General features: G+C 44.0%; 1 protein-coding gene across 1 annotated transcript in view; it reads right to left on the bottom strand.

The window, feature by feature from the left end:
- Positions 1-13,892, bottom strand: part of Saxo1 (stabilizer of axonemal microtubules 1) — a 106,897-nt gene extending 93,005 nt beyond the window's left edge. Inside the window, exon 1 of the mRNA XM_021160759.2 lies at positions 13,561-13,892. Within this exon, the coding sequence (XP_021016418.1) occupies positions 13,561-13,601 (41 nt within the window). The 5' untranslated portion in view covers positions 13,602-13,892. The remainder of the gene's footprint in view (positions 1-13,560) is intronic.
- Between the last annotated feature and the right edge of the window lie 8,927 nt (positions 13,893-22,819).

Below are 22,819 nucleotides of genomic sequence, written 5' to 3'. Positions count from 1 at the left end.
GTGTGCAAACCTAGGTGGGTGCCTGAACAAATTATTTCACCAAAGTCAAATCTGCAGCTTTACAAAGCCAGATGCATCTACTGTCTTAGAGATTAGACTGCCCTCTTGTGGGAAATAAGAGGAAAAACTTCCTTGGTATTCCTCCTTACTTTTCTCCAAGAACAATTTGGGAAAAGCCTGCCTGTCTTCTCAGGGTATCACCTGGCCATTACCTCTTACAAAGACAGGCACAGTACCGCCATGTCATTTTGGTTTTTCTTTTTTCTTTTTTTTTAAATATTTATTTATTTATTTATTTATTTAATGTATGTGAGTACACTGTTGTGTTCAGACAGCACCAGATGAAGGTATTCATTCCATCCCATTACAGGTGGTTGTGAGCCACCGTGCCTTTGCTGGGAATTGAACTCAGGACCTCTGGAAGAGCAGTCGGTGCTCTTAACCACTAAGCCATCTCTCCAACGGGCATTTTGGTTTTTCAAGAGAATCCAGAAAGTCAAGACTTTAACCCAGAAGGTTTTGCATGATATTAAACACCATTCTAATCATTTGAAAAAAATATTTGGAAAGAGGAACACTCCTCCATTGTTGGTGGGATTGCAAGCTTGTACAACCACTCTGGAAATCAGTCTGGCGGTTCCTCAGAAAATTGGACATAGTACTACCGGAGGATCCAGCAATACCTCTCCTGGGCATATATCCAGAAGATGTCCCAACCGGTAAAAAGGACACATGCTCCACTATGTTCATAGCAGCCCTATTTATAATAGCCAGAAGCTGGAAAGAACCCAGATGTCCCTCAACAGAGGAATGGATACAGAAATTATGGTACATTTACACAATGGAGTACTACTCAGCTATTAAAAAGAATGAATTTATGAAATTCCTAGCCAAATGGATGGACCTGGAGGGCATCATCTTGAGTGAAGTAACACAATCACAAAAGAACTCACACAATATGTATTCATTGATAAGTGGATATTAGCCCAAAACTTAGGATACCCAAGATATAAGATACAATTTGATAAACGCATGAAACTCAAGAAGAATGAAGACCAAAGTGTGGACACTGTGCACCTTCTTAGAATTGGGAACAAAACACCCAGGGAAGGAGTTACAGAGACAAAGTTCGTAGCTGTGATGAAAGGATGGACCATTTAGAGACTGCAGTATCCAGGGATCCATCCCATAATCAGCTTCCAAACGCTGACACCATTGCATACACTAGCAAGATTTTGCTGAAAGGACCCAAATATAGCTGTCTCTTGTGAGACGATGCCGGGGCCTAGCAAACACAGGAGTGGATGTTCACAGTCAGCTATTGGATGTATCACAGGGCTCCCAATGGAGAAGCTAGAGAAAGTACCCAAGGAGCTAAAGGGATCTGCAACCCTATTGTTGGAACAACATGATGTACTAACCAGAACCCCGGAGCTCTTGTCTCTAGCTGCATATGTATCGAAAGATGGCCTAGTCGGCCATCAATGGAAAGAGAGGCCCATTGGACTTGCAAACTTTATATGCCCCAATATAGGGGAATGCCAGGGCCAAAAGAATGGGAATGGGTGGGTAGGGAAGTGGGGGGCGCTATGGGGGACTTTTGGGATAGCATTGGAAATGTAATTGAGGAAAATATGTAATAAAAATATTAAAAATCAAAAAAAAAAAAAAAGAAAAAATATTTGGGCCCTGCTCAGTTGTCATATTCGAGTGCTTTGGTGTCGCGGAGTAGTTGATTTAGAGAGTATTGTCAGCAGCCAGAACATCAGTGCAGCCAGCACAGTTCAGTGAGTTTGGGAGACAGGACACATGGGGGGTAAATTCTAAGTCTACCCCACATCAATGAAGAACTGTCATAGGCAAAGATCTAGACGGTGCACGCCTTTAATCCCAGCACTTGGGAGGCAGAGGCAGGCGGATCTCCATGAGTCTGAAGTAAAGCTGGTCTACATATCTAGTTCCAGGCCAGCCAAGGTTACATAGCAAGACTCCATTCTCATGGGATGGGGGTATGGTAGGGGCTATTTAAATTATCCAAGTCATATGATCTTAATGATTTGTTTGTTGTTTGTTTTTTAATGATGCTGTAAATAGCACCATGAATAATCCCAGCTAGGAAGGAGGTAGAAATAGAACCGAAAGGCTGAGGATTTAGATGGCTCAGTCAGTAAAGTATTTCCTCAGAACCTGTGTAAAAGAGCTGAGTGCAGCAGCCTGTGCATGCTACCCCAGTACTGGGGAGACAGACATGGGAGATTCCTGGGGCTGACTAGTCCATTAGCCTAGTCAAATTGGTGAACTCTAGGTCTCAAGAAATAAGGAAACATTCCTCCATTGCTGGTGGGATTGCAAACTGGTATAACCACTCTGGAAATCAATCTGGAGGTTCCTCAGAAAATTGGAAATAGATCTACCTGAAGACCCAGCTATACCACCCCTGGGCATATACTGAAAAGATGGGCTACCATGTCACAAGGACACATGCTCCATTATGTTCATAATGGTCTTATTTGTGATAGCCATAAGCTGAAAACAATCAAGATGTCCCATGACAGAAGAATGAACACAGAAAATGTGGTTCATTTACACAATGGAATACTACTCAGCTATTAAGAACGAGAACATTAGCCAGGCATGGTGGTGCACACCTTTAATCCCAGCAACTCGGGAGGCAGAGGCAGGCGGATCTCTGAGTTCGAGGCCAGCCTGGTCTACAAAGTGAGTTCCAGGACAGCCAGGGCTATACAGAGAAACCCTGTCTCAAAAAACCAAAAATAAATAAATAAATAAATAAATAAATAAATAAATAAATAATAAAAGAATGAGAGCATCATGAGTTTTGCAGGCAAATAGATGGAACCAGAAAATATCATCCTGGGTGAGGTAACTCAGACACAAAAGAACATATATGGTATTTTCTCAATGATAAGTGAATATTTGCCATATTTGTTCTATAATCCCAGAACAAAATAAGCTAAATAGCAAGGTGGGCACAGGAATCTCACTCAGAAGGGGAAATAAAATAGCCATTGGGAGTAGATGGAGAGAGAGAACTGGGTGAGAGAGAGGATGGAGAGGGCATGCTATGGTGTGCTTACAGACAGGAGCCTAGCATGGCTGCCCTCTGAGAGGCCCAACAAGCAGCTGACTGAGGCAGAAGCAGATACTTACAACCAACTAATGGACTGAAGTCAAGAACCCCTGTGGTTGAATTAGGGAAAGGCTAGAAGAAGTTGAGGAGGAGGGTAACCGCATAGGAAAACCAGCAGTCTCAACAAACCTGGATCCCCCAAATCTCTCACACACTGAGCCACCAACCAGGCAACATATACTAGCTTGTCTAAGGCCCCCAACACATATACATCAAAGGACTGCTGGTCTGGCCTCAGTGAGAGAAGATGCACCTAACCCTTGAGAGACTTGAGGCCCCAGGGAATGTCGAGGGCCTGGCTGGGTGGGGGCTTGGGGAGGGGACATCCTCTTGAATACCAGGGAGGAGGGATAGGTTGAGGAACCGTCAGAGGGCAGAACAGGAGGGGAAGAAAGACTGGACTGTAATATATATATACATACATGTAATATATATATATACATACATATAATTTTTTAAAAGATATAAAGCAAGCTCTAGAAAGATGAAAATTATACTGTATATAGGTAGCTTTAAAAAAAACAAACAATCAAAAGAAAAAAAGAAAGAAGCAGCAGCAGTTGAGAAGGGCACCCATCATCCCCCCAGCCTTCTCGTGCACATACAACACACACACACACACACACACACACACACACACACGTTAACCCTCACAAACGCACAAGCACACACACTCAGGTGAGCACCCGTGAGTGCCTCTGCACTGCTGTGTTGAGAGGTGGAGACATGAGCACTTAAGGGACACAGCTTTGTCACAGGAATTTCAGAGCTGAGGCTCCTTGCACTGTAAGACTACCCACCCCTGAGGCCCCACGGGAAGAACACAGCGTGGGGTGCTGAGCGGGTGCTCTTTGCTTCCACAGTGGGTGAGGAAGTCTGTCGTGGAGATCACAGAATGGGCCTGTGAGGTCCAAGAAGCACTAAAACCACCCTGAGGGAATTGAGCAATGCAATTGGTAGTTTGAGAGTCCAAACTTCCTCCCCAAGGAGTGAGCAAGTCAAGAGCTCAAAACAGAGAATACACTTCTTGCTGATGGGGCTGGAGAGTAATGAATGTTAGCTAGCTCTAAGCACTCTGCCAGACCACAAACAGTGTCTTCACCTTGCTTCTTTTCATCAAGATCCTGGAAGACTGGAAATCTGAAAATCGCACCAATTCTGTCAACAAAGCATGTCTTTTGTTTTTGAGGTTATTTTGCTAGTCCTCTTGTCGAATTAGCACCATGCTTCTGAAGAAGCGATCCACTGCCCAAAGCTTCAGGCATAATGGGTCAAGCACTCAGGTGCCTGGGCCTCAGACCCGTGGAATCAAGGAATATGGAGACAGGACCCATAAATCTGTGTCCTTCAGGTGCAGATTTCCAGAGGATTCTTAGGGACATTTAAGGTTGGGGACACTGTACCTTCAAGCACTCATGTGCAGGTTAAGTCTATCATCATGGCACAAGAACAGTCAAATAAGATCTAATTCTCATGAATAAAGCAATCATTGTACGGCTACCAAATCCTTATGGCTTGGAAATGCCTCTAGTCCAGTAATTTTCAACCTTTCGTGATTCTGTCCCTCCCTAAAGAGACATTAGGCAACAGAGGCACATGTGAAGATCAGAGGACAGCTGGCAGTAGTTGGTTCTCTCATTCTATCACGTAGGTCCCAGGATTCAAACCCGGGTGCTCAAATTTGGCAACAAGGGCCTCTTCATCTACTGAGCCCTCTCCCCATCAGACATTTTTGGTTTTCATAATCAGTTGGATGTCACTAGCATCTAATAACAGGTATATGTAGCTAAGCATCCTGCAAAACTAGCTGCACAAGACAGGCCCCGAGGACAGAAGTGTCCATGTGTGTCACAGATGAGAACTTCTGTTCAAGCTTACATGAGCCTTTCATCTGCTTACGTGCTATAAAATTAGGCATAAATTCTTTTCATGGAAGTTTATATTTTAGCTGCCTCTTATCTGATGCCCTTCTTTCGATGAATTCCCACAGTGTTAATCTCGTGATAGAAAAGAGTCCACCTCCCTCTCCAGAAGCCAGTGAGATGCTTATGCTGTGAGATGTCAGCATGTGACCAAGACTGGGCCAAGTTCAAGTCACCCTCTGTACATTGTAGCATACACGTGATATAGATATATAGAGATAGATAGATAGATAGATAGATAGATAGATAGATAGATAGATAGATAGATAGAGGCTACCCATGTAGCTCAGCAGATAGAAATGCTTATGGCCAAGCTTGGCAACTAGGGTTCAAGCCTCAGAATCCATGTGGTGGAAGGAGAGAACAGTTTCCAGCAAGTTGCCCCCTGACATGTACACACACACACACACACACACACACACACACACACTAGCAATAAGCCCTGTTGCCTCACACTTGAAATATTCTTCCAAGAAGGCCAATAACCATCAGTCAGTGCTCTTTGGGTCCACGTGTTCAGTAAGCTGAGAGTCCATCTGATTATTCTCTATCCAACCAGTCTTTCACTATCTAGAGAGTTATCTTAGCAAAGCCAAGTGATTCCTCTTCTGATTGCTTCCCAACTCATGGTCTTGTACAGAGCATCTCTGACGCTGGTAGGAATTATAGAACCCTAGGCCTTTGAGAGCTCCACTAACTGGGCCATGGGAAGGACCCTGGATGCCAGCAGAGCTGTGTCAGAGGCTGACCAAAGCAGGCCTCTTCCTTCCCTTTGGAATGGAGAAACAGGATACTAATGTAATTTATGTCTTCGATGATCTAAAATGGGGTACTGTGAAGCTGAAGCACCCACAGATGCTGATGTGCGGAGGAAATCTGAGCGCATTATGAAAACAAGCAAGATATGCCCAAAAGTCCTCAGGGCCCATGAAAGACACATGTGCTAGCTAATCACTCAGGAGTTTTCTGAAAAATCAGAAAAATCCCTTCCCAGCTCTGTAACAGTTTGCTTTTTCTTCTCTCCCCTCTAAGGTCACCATCAAAGACTCCAGAAGGTGCCTACCTTCAGAGACAGGAGGCAGAGATTCGGAGCCTAGACTGTCACTATCATAGAGCGTGAGGGCAAGTTCGTTATCTGAAGATCACTTTGGGTTTTTGAACCAGAGTCTCTCTATGACACTATGGCTGACCTTAACCTCATTAACCTCCCAGCTTCTGCCCCACTCAAACGCCACTAGCAGGCTCAGCAAGATGGACAAGTCTCTCTTTCACTACCATAGATAGAACCCTAGGGTCTTTTCATTTTTTAACCATTTATTTATTTAATGTGCATTGATGTTCTGCCTGCATGTGTGACTTCATGAGGGTGTCAGATACCATGGAACTGGAGGTCCAGGCAGGTGTGAGCTGCCATGTGGGTGCTAGAAATTGAACTCAAGGTCTCTGGAAGAGCAGCCAATGAATGCTCTTAACCACTAAGCCATCTCTCCAACCCCAAAAGTGGAGCCAGCAAAATGTTTCAGTGGGTAAAAGCACCCGCTGCCAACGCTGAGGACCTGAGTTTAAACCTCAGATCCCACGTGGTGGGAGGAGAGAGAACCAGCGCTTTCAAGTTATCCTCTGCATGCACACACAATAATAAAGTGTGGTCTGATTTCATATAATGTCAGGGCATAGGAAAGGAAAAAAAAAGACAACGGAGCCCAAGGATGCTGAGGGCTCTGAACAGACTGATAAGGCTCACAGTTCACTGCGCTCTGCTCACTATCACCTGGTTCTTTCTCTCCGCCCCAGCTGCTCTCTGACTTAAATCAGCGTTAAAGGCTGCAGTGCTTGGCTGATTCTTTGCTTCGCGGGTTGGACTTCGGTCCAGGGATGTAGGTAAATTTTATGTGGGGAACTGAGCGGAACTGCGTGGTACTTACAAGACAAAATTGGCAGTTGCAGGGAAGATGGTGACTTTTAAAAATAATCATCCAGTAAGGGGTAACATTTCTGAGATTAAGTAATTGACCAGCACACACAGAAACTGGATTCATGTCTGACATGACAAATTCAGTTTGTTATACAAAATGATGGGCTTTCGGATACCTGCAAATAGACATTTCTCCGATGCTTGTTCCCGTCAGTCTGCACATTGGGAAGTATAGTGGCTGCTGGGCTCATGTGCAGGCAGCCCCTGGGGGTGCACTGGCAGCCCCCGAGGGCGCAGAAGGCCTGCCCGTGGGTAAACAGTGAACAACCCCTGTAAACTAGGCAAGCAAGATGGCTCAGCAGGCAAAGGTGCTTGCCAAACAAGCCTGAGTTCCTAAGTTCAATACCCGAAGCCTCAAAAGGATGGAAGGAGAGAACCAACTCCAGAAATCTGTCGCCGCTCCTAGATGTACACACAATAGTTTTTAGTTCTGTTAAACCCTTGTAAACCACTCCAGTCTGCCAAGTATCACCCAGCCCCCAACCATTTAACTACACTCCCTCTGATTTAACTTCTTCATTTCTGACCAGTTAATAAGGCTTACTCTCCTCTGAAGAATACATCATCTTTTAAGAACAAAGGTGGAATTTTCCTCTCAAGAGGCTTCATCACCCGACTACAGGCTGGCATCTTTATCTTCATTTATTTGGTAACACTTGTAGTTTCATCTTCCCTAAGGGCTCTCTTCTTATTTTATAATGGTTCCACCCTCATGACAGCCCTATGATGAAGACCCTACTCCTGTGTCCATTTTACAGATGAGAACACAGTGAGGCACATAGAAGTACAGACATCACTGTAAAGTGGTCAATGTGGCACAACTAGGCTGTGTTGAGGATGGAATTTGAACTCGTGGCCTGGTCCAGCCCCTGTGCTTCTGTGCTTCTGTATGCTCTGCTGCTCTCAGAGGTCATCACTCCACAAGTCCATTCTTAGCCCACATGATAGAGTAGATTGTTTTGTTTTAACTGATGCTATCTGAATTAGTACAAAGCTGTGTTCTATGCCCTCAATGTCTGTAATTTGACTGATTATACACAGATTATACACATATCTAATATGAAAAGTATATGTGAACAACTAACAGTTAATCCTGGTATCTAAAAATCCACGTTAAAGTGCCTATAAAGTAGCCTCCCATGAAAAGTTCAGAAAACACACAAAACAAGTATGTTAACGTGGAAGATGCCCTCCTGGCCTTATCCAAAGTCATCAGCAAGTATGCATACAATGATTTTCCCAACTCTTTCCTTTTCCCCCTAATCAGAATTTATGAAGTCAATTTTATTTAGATTAAAAACAAGAATTCTTCTTGAAACGTGTAACATCCAACCAAGTCCCCCTTCCTCCCACTTTCTTTTAATTTGTAACAGAGACTCTAAGAAAATAAAAATCTAAGGTTAAGGAAATTTCCATCAATGTGAAGAAAATATTTTCCAAAATTAAAATAACAAGTTCCTCCCTGGTTCACATAACTGATTTAAGTTGCAGATACCCAACTGCCCCGGAGGTCACCTTCCTCTGTCCACACACTTCCAGAAACAGCCAAAGCCACATCCTCCCAAGCAATGGCTGGTCCTCTCTTCTTTATGAGATGCCGTGCCTATGACCAATGCTACATAAATACCCCATGACATATCCCCAGCCTCATCCTGGAATTTCCTGGAAGTTTTACAAAGCCCTTTAAATGGTGCACAGTAAGCCATAAAACAATCAGATATAAAAGTAAGCTATGTCAATCCTTTCTTTAACATCTACTTTTCTTCTCAAATTTTATAAAAAGTAGAGGTACTAACATTTAATTTCTGGAGGAAGACTTGCTGTTTCTATTGCTTTACTAAAAAGCTTTTAGAATTTGCTATATTGTTCTTCATCAGATAATACTTCTCACTCAGACAGGTGTCTTCTTGTAATCAATAGACAAAGATGGCTCAGTGTGGATACAGTTCAGCAGTAGCGCTGTAGCCTAGGATGTGTGAGGCCCTGAGTGTGGTCCACAGCACTCACAAAAATTAAGATAATGTATGTTGGGCACTGAAGTGAGCATAAACTGTGCTTGTAGAGGGTTCAGTTCTAGCATCCAACCTATAACGCCAGCTCTGGGGGAATCTCATGCCTCTGGCTTTCAAGAACACCTGAACTAACTTGCGTGTGTGCACGAGAGTATGCAAAACACACACACATATGCACAGGCATGAAGAAGACTATCTTTTTTATAAATTTGTTTCTATAAATGTTTGAGTGTCCATGTACCATGTGTGTCCTTGGTGCTGGCAGAAGTCAAAGCAAGGTGTTGCCTCCGTCCCCTAGAACAGGAGTCACAGATGCCTGTGAGCTGCCATGTGGGTGCTGGGAACTGAACTTAGGATCTTTGCAAGGACAGCAAGTCCTTGTAATCACTGATCCATCTCTTCCCAAGCCTTAGGTCTTTTTTATTTATATTTTTACTTTTACGTGTGCATGTATTGATTCACATATGCGCCACAGCCCCACGGCACATGTGTGGAAATCAAAGCACAACTTGTGAGAGTCTGTTCTCTCCTTCCAGCATGTGGGATCCAGGATTGATGGCAAGCACCTTTACCTGCTGAGCCATCTTGACCACTCTAGAGGTGTATTGTTAAGCCTGGCATAATGGTGCTTGTCTGTAATCCCATCAATAAGAAAGATAAGGCAGCACTAACAACAATTTACACTCAAGTTTATGGCCAGCCAGGGCTACATATGACCAGTAGACCCAGTAGTTGGAAAGGAGAGGAAAAGGGAAAAAAAAGTGGGCCTGTATTATTTGAAATTACACCAGACTGAATCACAGCATCTAGCAATGTCTGATATGCTGTTAAAGGTGGAGACAGTTTGACTGACCTACTTTATGCCCAAGCTTAACAAAATGGATCCTTCTAGACTTAATCTCTGCTTCTGTTCCCTTACCTGTGAGATGAGCGAGCTGAAGGTGTACTCGTGTCTGCAGCTCTGAAGGCAGAAGAACGCCTGACTGTCTACACTATCAGAGCCCTGCTAATTTAGCTTCAATTCCCAATACCAAATTGAAAAAGGACAACTAAAGAAACTGAAAAGCTCCCCCAGGGAGAACAGGCTCAGATGGGCCCATCAAACCTCCTTACTAAAGCCATGTTTCCCATGCTGACAATCATTCCGATGACGGGGAAAGAAATTGCTCTGAATTTTCTGAAAAATCACAGAAGTACAATGTGGTGGAAGACTGTAGAACTTCCGAAGTGGGGGTTTCTTCAGGCAACACTGGGGGTTTTCAGGCACAATTGGAAACACTATCCCCTCTTGTGGGGTTACACACACACACACAGAGAGAGAGAGAGAGAGAGAGAGAGAGAGAGAGAGAGAGAGAGGGAGGGAGAGAGAGAGGCTGCAGCTATATAGAAATAATTAACATTTGGGTTTAAAAAATGTTGACTTTTCCATCTTTCTGCAACTTATAAATGCTTGCTTTTCCTTATTTGGTATTGATCATATTTTTAAAATTATAATATTCTATTGTAGTATGCCAGTTGCCAGCTTTTGCTTAAGGGAAGGTGTAGAATGTGTTTTGAAGATGCAGGGAACTGTGTCTGGTTTCCTTAAACCAGTGAAGCTTGCTAACAAGGTTTATGAGTGGTTAGAATCTTTGGTGGCACGGTATTTGAAACACTTTCATTCTATGTTCAGCTCCTTAAGGAATAACACCTTCCTCGGCTATGCTGAGCCCAAAACACTAACTAATTGCTCATTTTAGAAAACTTAAAGTAAACCTATTTAAAAAAACAACAACAACAAAAATAAAAATAAAATTCAAGTAAGCTTCTGAACCCCAAAGGATTTGTTAGACCAGCTGAACCGTCGATGAGGCTTGACTGAGAAAACACTGCCATCTGGTGGCCAAACTTAAGAACTTGCTCTTTAGCCGCTAGTTCCCAGCAGAAAGACTGTTTTGTTTTTCAATTTTCTTTTCTTTTATTGGATATTTTCTTTATTTACATTTCAAATGTTATCCCCTTTCCAGGTCTCTCCCCCATCCCATCCCTCCTCCCCTGCCTTTTTGAGGGTGCTCCCCCATCTACCCACCCACTCCCGCTTTCCTGTCCTGGCATTCCCCTACACTGGGGCATCAAACTCCCACAGGACCAAGGGCTGCTCTTCCCTCTGATGTCCAACAATAGAGGCCTTCCCCCACTGATGAGTATCATGTATTACAGGTGAGATCATATTTAAGGAGCTAGCCATGGTGACAACATGCCTACAATCCTGGCAGCAGCAGAGTTGAAGGCTAGCCTGGACTACATAACAAAACTCAAAAGCCAAAGAAATGCTGGGAATAGTAATGCAGGCCTCTAATCCCAGGACTTGGGAAATGGAAACCGGGAGAAACAGAAGTTCCCAGTTATACACAGTGTGTCCCAGGCCAGGCTGAGCCGGGGTCTTTTGGAAGAGCAGACAATGCTCTTAGCTACTAAAATAGCTCTCCAGCCCCCAAGTGGCTGGAGGAAGTTGGGGAAGCCCTCAATTACAATTCACTGAAGTAAAATGGCATCATGTGGCAAGCACTAGAGACAGCACCACTCCAGATTGTATGTCCCTAACGGACTCCACAGATCCCTCCACCATCCCACAATGGTGTGTTCTGACTACTCAACAGGTCAATATCACAAAGCATACAAAAACAGAGCTTGGCTGTTCCAGAACACACCATCACTAGATATGAAGCTGGCATACACATAGCTAAAAGACCATAGAAAGTGGGGTCCTACCTCTGTACTGGGTGGGGTCTATAGGACTGAGCCAGATGGGAGTCTTACAACATGAGCAAGATCTTAAAAGGTTAGGAGGCAGAAGGAGAAGGTAGAAGCATTTTCAAAAAGGGAAGAAAAGCAAGACAAAGGAACCATGAGTGGAGACCAGAAAATCTGCTTTGAACTCTGAGATGCCCCATCAAAATCACAGGGAAAAAAAAAAAAACTGAAAAAGACTAAGAAGGCAGGAGGGAAGACTGACCAACATGAGAGTCAGACCCAAGGCACTTGACAGGACCATAAAGTAGACACAGGAGGGGGAGGCAAGGAAGGCACGCCAGACAGACTTTATATCCAGTGGAAGGAGCAACTTTGCAGGATGGGGGAAAAAGAGAATCTGAGGACACCAGGTAGGAATCGAAGTGGCATCTGACTCTACATTCCTCTCCCCTGATGAGTCCCCGTCTTCCTAGACTACATACTGTGCAAAGATGGGAGCAAAGTCTTAGAAAAAAAAACTGAATTTTCAGTAGTATGAAAAATTAGCCCTGGACACTGGCTGGTCCCACCTGACAAACCTTGAAAGCAAGAGCCACACTTGTAGGTAGCAGAGCTCAGAATTCTGGGAAATGGCAGTATCTATCTGGAGTCTGCTGATGGGACTGTCCTTAGAGATTGCTCATGAACAGCGGGAGCAATGACACCTATTTTAAAGTCCCCAGTCCACTCTAATGAATACTGATTCCTGAGAATACAAAGTCTTCTGTTTTCAGAGTGTCCTCTTAACCTATTCTCCCAAATACAATAATTTTGTTATTTCATGTAACATACTGTATCTGTAAAATCCTTTTGCAGATCTTAGGGTACTAACAGAATAGATAGAATCCATGTGCATAGACATACACCCTATCCCTTCATTTGTAATAGTCCTGTGAGGGGAGTACTCCTAGAGAGAAATTTGAATGGGGAGAAGTTCGGTTCCTAGCCCAGATCCCACATTTAGTGACAACCCCAGAGGGCTAGTCCCCGAGGCCACTCCTTTCACTTGGTCTTAGCCAGAAGCCTGGGAAGCAAGTTTATGTACTGCCCCTCTGCTATCCCCTGGCTGGCACAGCCCTGCAGTTCCCTAGCTGTCCTGGCAAAGCAGCCAGAAGGACCATCTCAGAGACTGCAGCTCAACGTTTCTCTCCAAAACCCTGCCTTCACCGTGCTTCGCACCATCAAGGCCCTGAAGGCAAAGGCCAGAAAGGCATCCTGCCCGAAAACTACAGCGAACTCACCCCTGGGTTAACTGTTTATTTCAACACTGCAACAGTTGGTCCCCGTGCACTATGGCTCCCAAAGTACCAATTTCTGTAAGTGAGAAACTCACCCACACAAAAGAACTCCCCAATCCTAACAACTGCAACAGAAGAAACAAGACCGGCCCCAGCCTGGCCAGGGTTTCCGCCATGTCTTAACAGCATGTAGACAAGGCTGGGCCCGGCCCACTCTCAAGGTGCCTGTATCTCTACCCTGCAGAAAACACACACACACACACACACACACACACACACACACTGCCTGATCAGCGCTGATTCGACGTGTGTGCATCAAATATTAGTCAACAATATTGCAGTTTAAAACCCGAATCCAGTGTGATGCTGCCTAGCGAAGCAGCGGGATGAAGACACATCCTGTCCTCGGTCCAGGAAAGGGGCATGGCACCCTAGGGAGTGTGAAAATCAGGCTCCCCTCTCCAGATTGCCCTTGGGAGGACTATCTTACCCGCAGGAGCACAGATTGCAGATGCAAGTCCTCTTCCCCATCCTTCACCTCGGACCTTCCACTGAGGCAATCGCCTAGAGGATCCCAGCTGCCTGGGACAACGATCACACTTCTCCAGTGCCTTGACCGATGCTGTTTTGCTCAGAAGGAAACTTAGGTGGCCCTTTTGCAAAATTCTGTAGTCTATTCCTTTGTTGAGGCTGGCCTTGGGCAAACAAGCAGCACTTAGCACAGACAGCAAGCCAGGCCGGCTCACGTCTGTAAGCTGCCGCCACTGCGGCCACTGGGAAGCACGCACCTGCCAGCACAGCCTGGCCCCTGCGAGCCGCAGGGCCCAGGACTGAGTCCTCTATGACCTTCAGAGTCGCAGAGGAGGGCATCTTGAGGTGGCAATGACATCATAAGGGCCTCCTGTGAGGTCAGACTTCACCTAGTATCTCACCTGGCAGACCCAAGACAGGGACTCTCCCACTGGAACTTGGAAGAAAGGTGGAGGATACCTTGGAGGGCTTTTGGAAGTCTCTGAGTCCCAGAGTTAACCAACTGCACAGTCACATAATGCAAAGACAATGAAAAGTATCTTGTCGGGTGGCACTTTCCATCCGTAGGACACATTGTCCTTCTGAAGGAAATGCATGCCCTGACCTCCAGAATGTTGACCCAGAATTCCATCTCCAGATCATCCTATATATACCTTGGCTGCCTGCATCTTGGAATTGCTTTCAACCATAGGCCTCTGTTTTTGAGAACAAAGCAGTATGAGAGGGTCCAGCCCTCTATTGATCAGGTAATGATGCCTAGAAGCAGGAACGTCTCAAATGTTAGCAGCATCAGAACCACACTGGCTTGACAAAAATCAGATTGCCAGACCCCACCCTGAGTTTCTGTTGTTTCTGAGATATGGGCTCCAGAAAACACGAGTCTCTTACAAGTTTTTAATGATGTTGCTGATTCTGGCCCAGAGCTCACACTTCAAGGACCGCAGCTTTGGAGCTTCTATTTTTGCCCTCTGACCTCTCTTCCCTAATAACTAAGCGGGACCTGAAAACCACTGCAGAGCCCTGCCCTGGAATCTCCTGTTATCAAACACTAGTCAGAGCACATGATGGCTTCAGCCTGTGATCCCCGCACACAGACTGAGGCAGGAGGGTTGCTGCAAGGTCAAGGCCAGCCTGAGCTACAAAGTGAGACTTCACTCTATTTCAAAGCAGCGAAAACAAAACTATTCTGGGAATTGTGTTTTCACAAGATAGCAGCTTACTCTGACACTAAAACAAAGTCCAGGGCCTCTGCTCTCGAGCTGGGTGTGGCAGCACAAGTCTAGAATCCCAGCAGCTGGGGCAAGGAGGCAAGTTCTGGGCTACATGGCTCTCCCTTTCTCAAAAGCAAGCAAAAGAAGTGTGGTAGTATACCATACAGTCTACTACTATAGGAGAGTGTTTGGATTTAAACATTACTGTTTCCTTTTTGTTGCTTTTTTTTTTTTTAACAATTGCTTATTGCAGGTTCTGGGTAGAGAGAGCCATGTGGGCCGAGACTCATGTGGAGGTCAGAAGACAACCTGGAGAAGTTGGTTTTCTCTTTCTACCATGTGGACCAGAGAGCTGGAATTGATGTTAACAGTGTGAGCTTCGAGTGTCTGAGGAGTTGTGGATTGCAGCAGTGCTGAGCTGCTGTGTGCTCCGAGTTCTTTCTTCCATGGCAGACTAAAAACCGAAGTCAGCAAACCACTGCCAGCTGCTGGAATTCCACTGGTAGCTGGTTGATAGGGCCCAGACAGGAATACCACTTACTGATCAGTCTTAAGAACAGCAAAGTTATTTCTTGCCTTTCTGGTTAAAGGGAATATAGAAATGTGAAATGGAGCATGGGGAGGGAGGAAACCTCAGAGAGAGAAATGGGAGATTTGGAAACCAAACCAAGACCCGCGCACCCTGTTCGTTTCCAGGACAGGTCCATCACATGCACACACTGTTTGTCACCAGAGACGGGGTCCACCATTGGAGGATGTTTTTGTGCAGTGTGTAAAGACTGCCCTTGTGTTATTCAGATGCTGATTTCTGAACCAGCAGAGATCTGACTTCAGGCCACATGTGGTATTGTTAATCATCTCCTGCCTTAGATTTTGTAAACATTGTTCTCCATCACGTTAGGCCTATAGCAAAAGTGGAATAGTTAGGTGGGACTTCCAGAGAGAGAGAGAGAGAGACTCTGGGAAGCCAGACACAGAGGAAGAAGCAGGCTGGGAAGGAAGGAGAGGTAATTAACCAGCCATGTGGCAGAACTGAGATTAGTATAATCTGGATAATTGAGTTATGAGCTATAGAGAAACTACATCTAGATATAAGGACAAAAGCTTATAAGTACATATAGTCTTTGTGTCATTATTCAGGAACTGGGACAGGCGTAGAAAGCCCACAGTTACAGGCTGCCATGTGCACACACTGTTCATTGCCAAGGACAGGGTCTACCATGCACACACACTGTTCATTGCCAAGAATAGGGTCTACTGACAGAAGCCATTGAGAAAGGCTGGAGATGGCACACAGTTTTTGCATGGCTGCAATGGGTGCTCTGAGAGGCACAGCCCTAGGGACTTTGTCCCTAGATTGCTTCTTGCTGCTGATGTCTTCCCTGCCACTATTACATAGCCTACTGATTCCTGGGCATCAGCCCACCCTATGGGGCAAATTTCCTGCAGATCAACATGAAAATGGACTTTCATGAATTAATGCTGTTTAGATGAATTAATGACAATAGAATTCCTGATTTGATTCAAAAAATGTATGTATGTACATAAGTGTGCATGAACATTTGTGAAATTCATGAAACAGGTGGTCTGGCCCAGCCACATACAGAGAGAGAGAGAGGGGGGGGGGGGCTATGACCTTCTCTCTATCCTTTTCTTTCTCACCAGCCACTTAAGAGTTAAAGAGCTTAGAATTTCTTGCTGATCATTCTTGCCAGCCCCAGATAATGGAGTTTTGCGGGATCATCAGTAGTGATGATCCCATAAATTACCCTCCACTGTTAGTGGAGGAGGAGGGATTGGGTGCTATCATCACGACCCCAATGCCATACCACACACACACACACACACACACACACACACACACCACTGCCTGCCTCATGTACCTGAATGCCAATTGCTAACAACAGGCCACCATGTGCACACTCTGTTCAAGGCCAAGGACAGGGTCAACCATGTGTGCACACATTGCTAAAGACAGGGTCCACCATGGGCACACACTGTTCATTTCCAAGAACAGGGTCCACCATGTAATCCTTACAGAGTAACTGGTGTTGGAGACTAGCGTTCTCTTCACGGGTACCTTAACCTTATCCATGTTCCTGCTAGCAGAAGGAAAGCCACATTTTGAGGCAAGAACCCACTGCACAACTCTCTAACTTCATGTGGCTCTTGTCTTCCATAACGATCAGGTGACGTGTGCTTTTTTGATAACAGTGACTATAAAGTTGTGATGAGCAACGTCGGGCTGCTGCTTCCTCTAGCCCATCCTTTGAGTTTGTCAGGAACTACAGAAGAACAAACCAATCAATGCTAAAGATAGCCCAAGGACATGTTCCTTGTTCTTGAAGATTCGCAAAACTGTAAAGCATCCCATGACTACACAGTGAAGCTCAGAGGTGAGGGGAGCAGGCAGATGGCTCAGCAGGTCAATATGCTTGGCATGCAAGCCTGACGATCTGAGTTCAATCCCTGGAGCCCAGGTAACGCTGGAAGGAAAGACCTGACTTCACAGAGCTGTCTGCACACACCACCACCACACCACACCACACCCACAATAGTTCATAAACATTTAGGATCAGAAGTGAGCCACTGAGCCACAGAGCTCCACTTAGGAGAAGGTATCCACCAGTGGGTGACCACCTATCCTCTGTGTAAACTTCTAAGTCAGCCTCTCAGTGAAGTGGCTCCTGAGATACGAGAACCACAGCCACCCTTCCATCAGCAAGTTAGTTCAAAACCAAATTCTCTGACACCACAATGGCTTCCACTGTTCCCAAGGAGAGCCAGTTATCTACATTGTAGCAAGTTATGCTCATGTCCCTTGCAAACTCAAATAAGAAGGGTAGTGTGTAAGAAGGTGGAGAGAAAGAAAAGGGCAGAGTTGCGAAGGGAGGGGAATGAACCCTAAAAACTGACTACTGAGATCTATCAGACATTTGTTGGGGATTAAGCCGATTTTCTGCAAGGCCTCTGCAAAAGACTTGGAAGCTATCACTTGGCTCCCTTAAGCCTTTAGCCTCCGTAGTTCTCAGTCTAGGGGTGGAACGACCCTTTCACAGGGTTCACATATCCGATATCCTACATATCAGATATTTCCATTATGATTCATAACAGTAGCAAAATGACAATTATGAAGTAGCAAAAATAATTTGATAGCTGGGGGCCATCACAACATGAGGGACTGCAGTAAAGGCTCACGGCATCAGGAAGGTTGAGGACCACTGCTTTAGCCTGTGTAGCTTTCCTTTGTCCTGGCTTCTCAGACTCCTCCCTCTGTAATAAATAACAGCTGCATGGTTACATGCTGAGAGCTGAGTCTTCCCAGCAAGTCACCAGACCTGAGCATGGTCCTCAAGACCTATCCAACAAAATGCGTAACAATAAGCATTAGGGGTGCACAGATTGTGGACTCAATGAGATTCCACTATGCATTCATCTGAACGACTGTAATCCAATTTTGCTGCCAAGGACAAGAAAGAAGAATTGACTTCCCAGACTACTAGCTGGAGTATCACATGGCTCAGCCATCTTGGAAATTACTCTGGCCATTTCCTTAAAAGTTTCACTATTGATCATATAACCCAGCAATTCTACTCTTATTTATCTAAGAGGAATAAAAATGATGTTCATTGGGGGAAAAAACTTAAGAAGTTAATCCCAGAACTCAAAAGACAGAAGCAGGTGGATTTCTAGGAGTTCAAGGCCAGTCTTGTCTACACACTAAGATCTAGGCCAGCCAGGGCTATATAATGTGACCTGGTCTCAAATAAATAAATAAGAAAAGCGATGAGATGGTTCAGTAAGGTAAATAAATGTACTGGCCACCAGTCCTGACAACCTAAATTCAGTCCCCAGATCACACACGATAAAAGGAGAGAATTGACTTCCACAACTTGGCTCTGACCTCCATGATACTGTGCCTAAAGTTACATACAAAACACAAAAGGAAACTGTTGTTTTCAGTATTTGGGCTCAAGAGTTCTCCTTTGCCCAAATAATGTGGGAGTGTTCACACATGTAATCATTTTCTTTTTCCCAAATTCCACTAAAATGAGAGCTGTGTGATAACGGTAAGTTCTGAGAAGATATATGCAGAATATTTCATAGTGGCATATTTCATAATAGCCTGAGAACTTGAAGCAACTCTGATCTCTATCATCTGGTGAAAGGATAGACTGTGGGACTCCATACTTTTTCTAAAGACTTTTATTTAGCAATGAAAGGAATACCTTAACACATACCACAGAATGGGCCTCAAAACTCTATCCTGAGAGAAAGAAAGCAGGCAGAATTTACATACATTTATAGTCCCATTTATATGAAATTTCTAAAAAGAAGGAGAATCGATAAATAGGGCAGACAAATAGTTCTCTGAGTCTCAGAGTCAGAACAGAGACTGATCATGAGTTGGAAAAAGGAAAGATTTGGAATGGTAGATATTTAAACTGAACCACGAAAATGAAACTGGAAGTCACATACATAGAAGACTTTTATAATGTGTAAATTATATATTAATTACTCAACTCAGAAGATAGATCAGTAGTAGAGCAATTGCTTAGCATGTATGGGACTCCAGATCTGTTCTCCACCATGGCAAAAAAAAAAAAAAAAAAACGGGGAAAACCCCACATAACCAGGCATAGTAGTGCACACTTTAGTCTCAGCACTCTGAAGACAGGGAAACCTCTGTGAGTTTGAGGCCAGTCTGGTCTACACAGCAAGTTCCAAAACAGCCAGAACTACATAGAGAGACCCTGTCTCAGAAACAACACAAAACAGACAAATTCCTGCATAAAATCCCTTTCAAAATCATCAACAAATTATACTTGTTTGGACTAGGAGGCTGTCTCAAAAGTTATTGTTGTTTTGAATATTTTGACTAAGATTTCTCTCTAGTCGAAATAAAATGGCAGATTCAACACATATAATTACTTTCTTTGACCTACGTTCCACTAAAATGGGAGTACTGTGATGAAAAGGTAAATTCTTTGTGTTTATTTTTGTTTTTGTTTTTTTTCAAGACATGGTTTCTCTGTGTAGCCCTGGATGTTCTAGAACTCACTACAGTCTATAGACCAGGCTAGCTTTGCAATCAGAGATTTTCCTACCTGCCTTGCCTCTGCCTCCTGATTAAAGGTGATTGCACCACCACCCAGCTGAGAAGGTAAATTCTAAATTGGAGTAAAAAATAAGATACATAGAAACAGAAAAAAAAAAAAAAACTAACTGGCTTAGCTGACTCAAGGAAGCGGAATCCTTAACCAATAGTGGGGAAAAAAACAAGAAAATTAATTTTTACCACAGAACATCCTAACCATTCGAGAATTGAAGGCTTCACTGGGGATATGAACAAGCACTTGGAGAAAAACCTGTGGAATAGGCCGACTGGCTGATTAACCTTCAGTAATGTGAAAGAGTTGCAGGCCTAACTACAACTTACCTTGGGCAATGGGTAGCCTTCTAAATAACCATTCTTTGCCCCGTCTGTCTTAGCCCTAACATTCTGACAAGCAGAGAAAGACCTTTTTGAGTGTTAACAAAAGCCTAATTCTCCATGACTAAAGGACGAAGGGTGTTATCAGGCAGCACCCAGGTCCTATGGCAAAGCACCCCATCTTCCTGTAACCCTCCTCTCTGACATTTCCACCCATGTGGTTTGTTTGTTTTTAATCCCTTGATTTATAACTTTCTTTGTTCTGTTACTATAAAAAATTCCATGAAACTGTTTCGGCCTTGGAACACTGATTTGGGGAGACCTAATTCTATGTTCCAAGGCCATGGCCACTCACATATGCTCCAGAATAAACCATGTCTCTTATTCCTCTGAGGTGAGAGCTGTTTCTTCTGATAAGAGGATAAGAATTAAAGTAGAAACAGGTGGCCCCGTTGAAGATCTCTTTAAGAAGCACTTACACCCATGGATCCCTTTCTCCAGTTTCATATAAATGGGCAAGTACCCCATCAAAGATTATCAATCTCATTCCCCAGAAACAATAAACCAGAGAATGTCTAGACGAGGGGAATATCTGCCATTGAGGACTGAGGCTCCAAATTATAAATGGAATGAGTCAATAAAGCCCGCTACAAACTCAATAGTGGGAGTCTAACTATTTTTTATTCCATAACTACGTTGTTCTTTAAGTGTCATTTATGTCCCCAAAGCATCCACTGTGAATGAAGCCTTGACCCACAGGACACCGTACTCCTGGGGTGCGGTAATTCCACAGGTATGGTAGAATTTGTAGGAGTAAAGCCCACCCACAGAAAACAGCTCTCAGGGACTCATGATAGTCCTCATGAACGGGCTTTAGAAGCTGATTTGTTCTCACCCACACTCTTTAATGACATCCAGCTGGGTGTGCTGTCATATGCTTTCTCATAGGCCATGATTAAAGGCATATGACATGATTAAAGCATATTGATTTAAAATAACTTCTTTGCTCCTCAGACAGATTTTCACAATTGCTGTTCTCACGCATGGTGGATCTCTGTGAGTTCAAGGCCAGCCTAGTCTACAGACTGAGTTCCAGGATGTGCAGGGTTGTTACACAGGGAAATCCTGTCTTAAAACACACCCCTCCCCCACCAAAAGAAAGACAGAAATATAATAAACTGTATATCAGGCTTATTCTTTGTAGAAAACTCTTGGGAGAATCTGTCTAAAGATGCACTCAATGTTAAGGCCTAGGTAAAAATGTTAAGGCCTAGGTAACTGTTACCTAGCCTGCCATTTTATACTAATATTTTACTAAAATTATAAGGAAACTTTCTCATATGTTGTTACTGCTATTACTAAGAAATTCTCTCATGCCCAAGTTGATTGCATATTCTGTTCTATTCTGTAAGTCAGTTAGAACGGCTTTGTCTAGTTACCCACAATAAACTTGGACCCAAACCAACTACCAGCAGCACTTCCTGCACCTGTATATAAGCTTTTATAGTGTTTGCTTTTATAAGCTGCCCCTGGGATGGACCACAACATAAGAGAGACACCTGAAACTTTTGATATAAGAAACTTTTTGGAATAAGACTTCCATTCTGAGTAGGGGGTCAAGTAAAGTTTAAGTTCTCAAGACCTCCCTGAGAACTGATGTCCAACTTCGCAGAAGGAGACATGTATATGGATAACTGACATCCTGGTTGGCAAGTTAAGACTTGAATGTTAAACAAGACAAAGTCCCCTGTCACAGTTGAATTCCCCAAGCAATGGGAGCAGGGTAAGTGTACAACAAAGACATCTTCTTAATGAAGTCCTCTGTCCCTAAATCCTGATGGGTGGAATAACTTGGCACAGATGTTTATGGATTTGAGGCTTAAAAGCCCTGTAGGATTTTCACTCAATGTCATCATTTATCTCCCTAGTCTGCACTGTGACCCTGATCCGACAGTCCTGGGACATACGTTCAATAAACTCTCCCTGTCTGACTGAGGTCGGTGTTCATGTGGTTTGTGAGGCTACTCCTGGACTCCAACACTCAACAGTATGCAGGGCCCCTGGGTACAGTCCCCAGAAATAAGACCTTTTTAAAAAATTAATATTATAATTATCTTTAGAAAGATAAAAGAAGACATTTAGTGCAAGAAAATAATTCTGTTAAAAAGAAATAAGAGTAAGATAGCCCAGCAGGTAAAGGTGCTTGCTACCATGACAGACCATTTGAGTCTGATAGGAGAAAATCAACTCCCAAAAGTTATTCTCTGACCCTCACGCATATACCATGATATACATATGTCCTGATACATTCAATTTTAAAATGTAATAAAAACATTTTAAATAAAACTAAGTAAATAAAATCAGCCTGACTGTAGTAAAACAACCCTCCATCCAGGACAAGGAAAAGCCCCAGCAACGAACGGGAGTCTGTAGGATCTGATTAGGAAAGGGCTTACTCTCTCCCCTCCTCCACACATCAGAACCCCAAGAACACTGAAGCTGCAAGTTTCCCACACTCCCCTTCTGCACCTCATGGAACTCACTAGAGTCAAAGAGATCTGAGAACTTCACCT

Source organism: Mus caroli, unplaced genomic scaffold, assembly GCF_978045245.1.
Source record: "Mus caroli unplaced genomic scaffold, Mus_caroli_1 scaffold_6, whole genome shotgun sequence".
NCBI lineage: Eukaryota > Metazoa > Chordata > Mammalia > Rodentia > Muridae > Mus > Mus caroli.
This window is presented reverse-complemented; position numbering and strand designations above follow the sequence as displayed.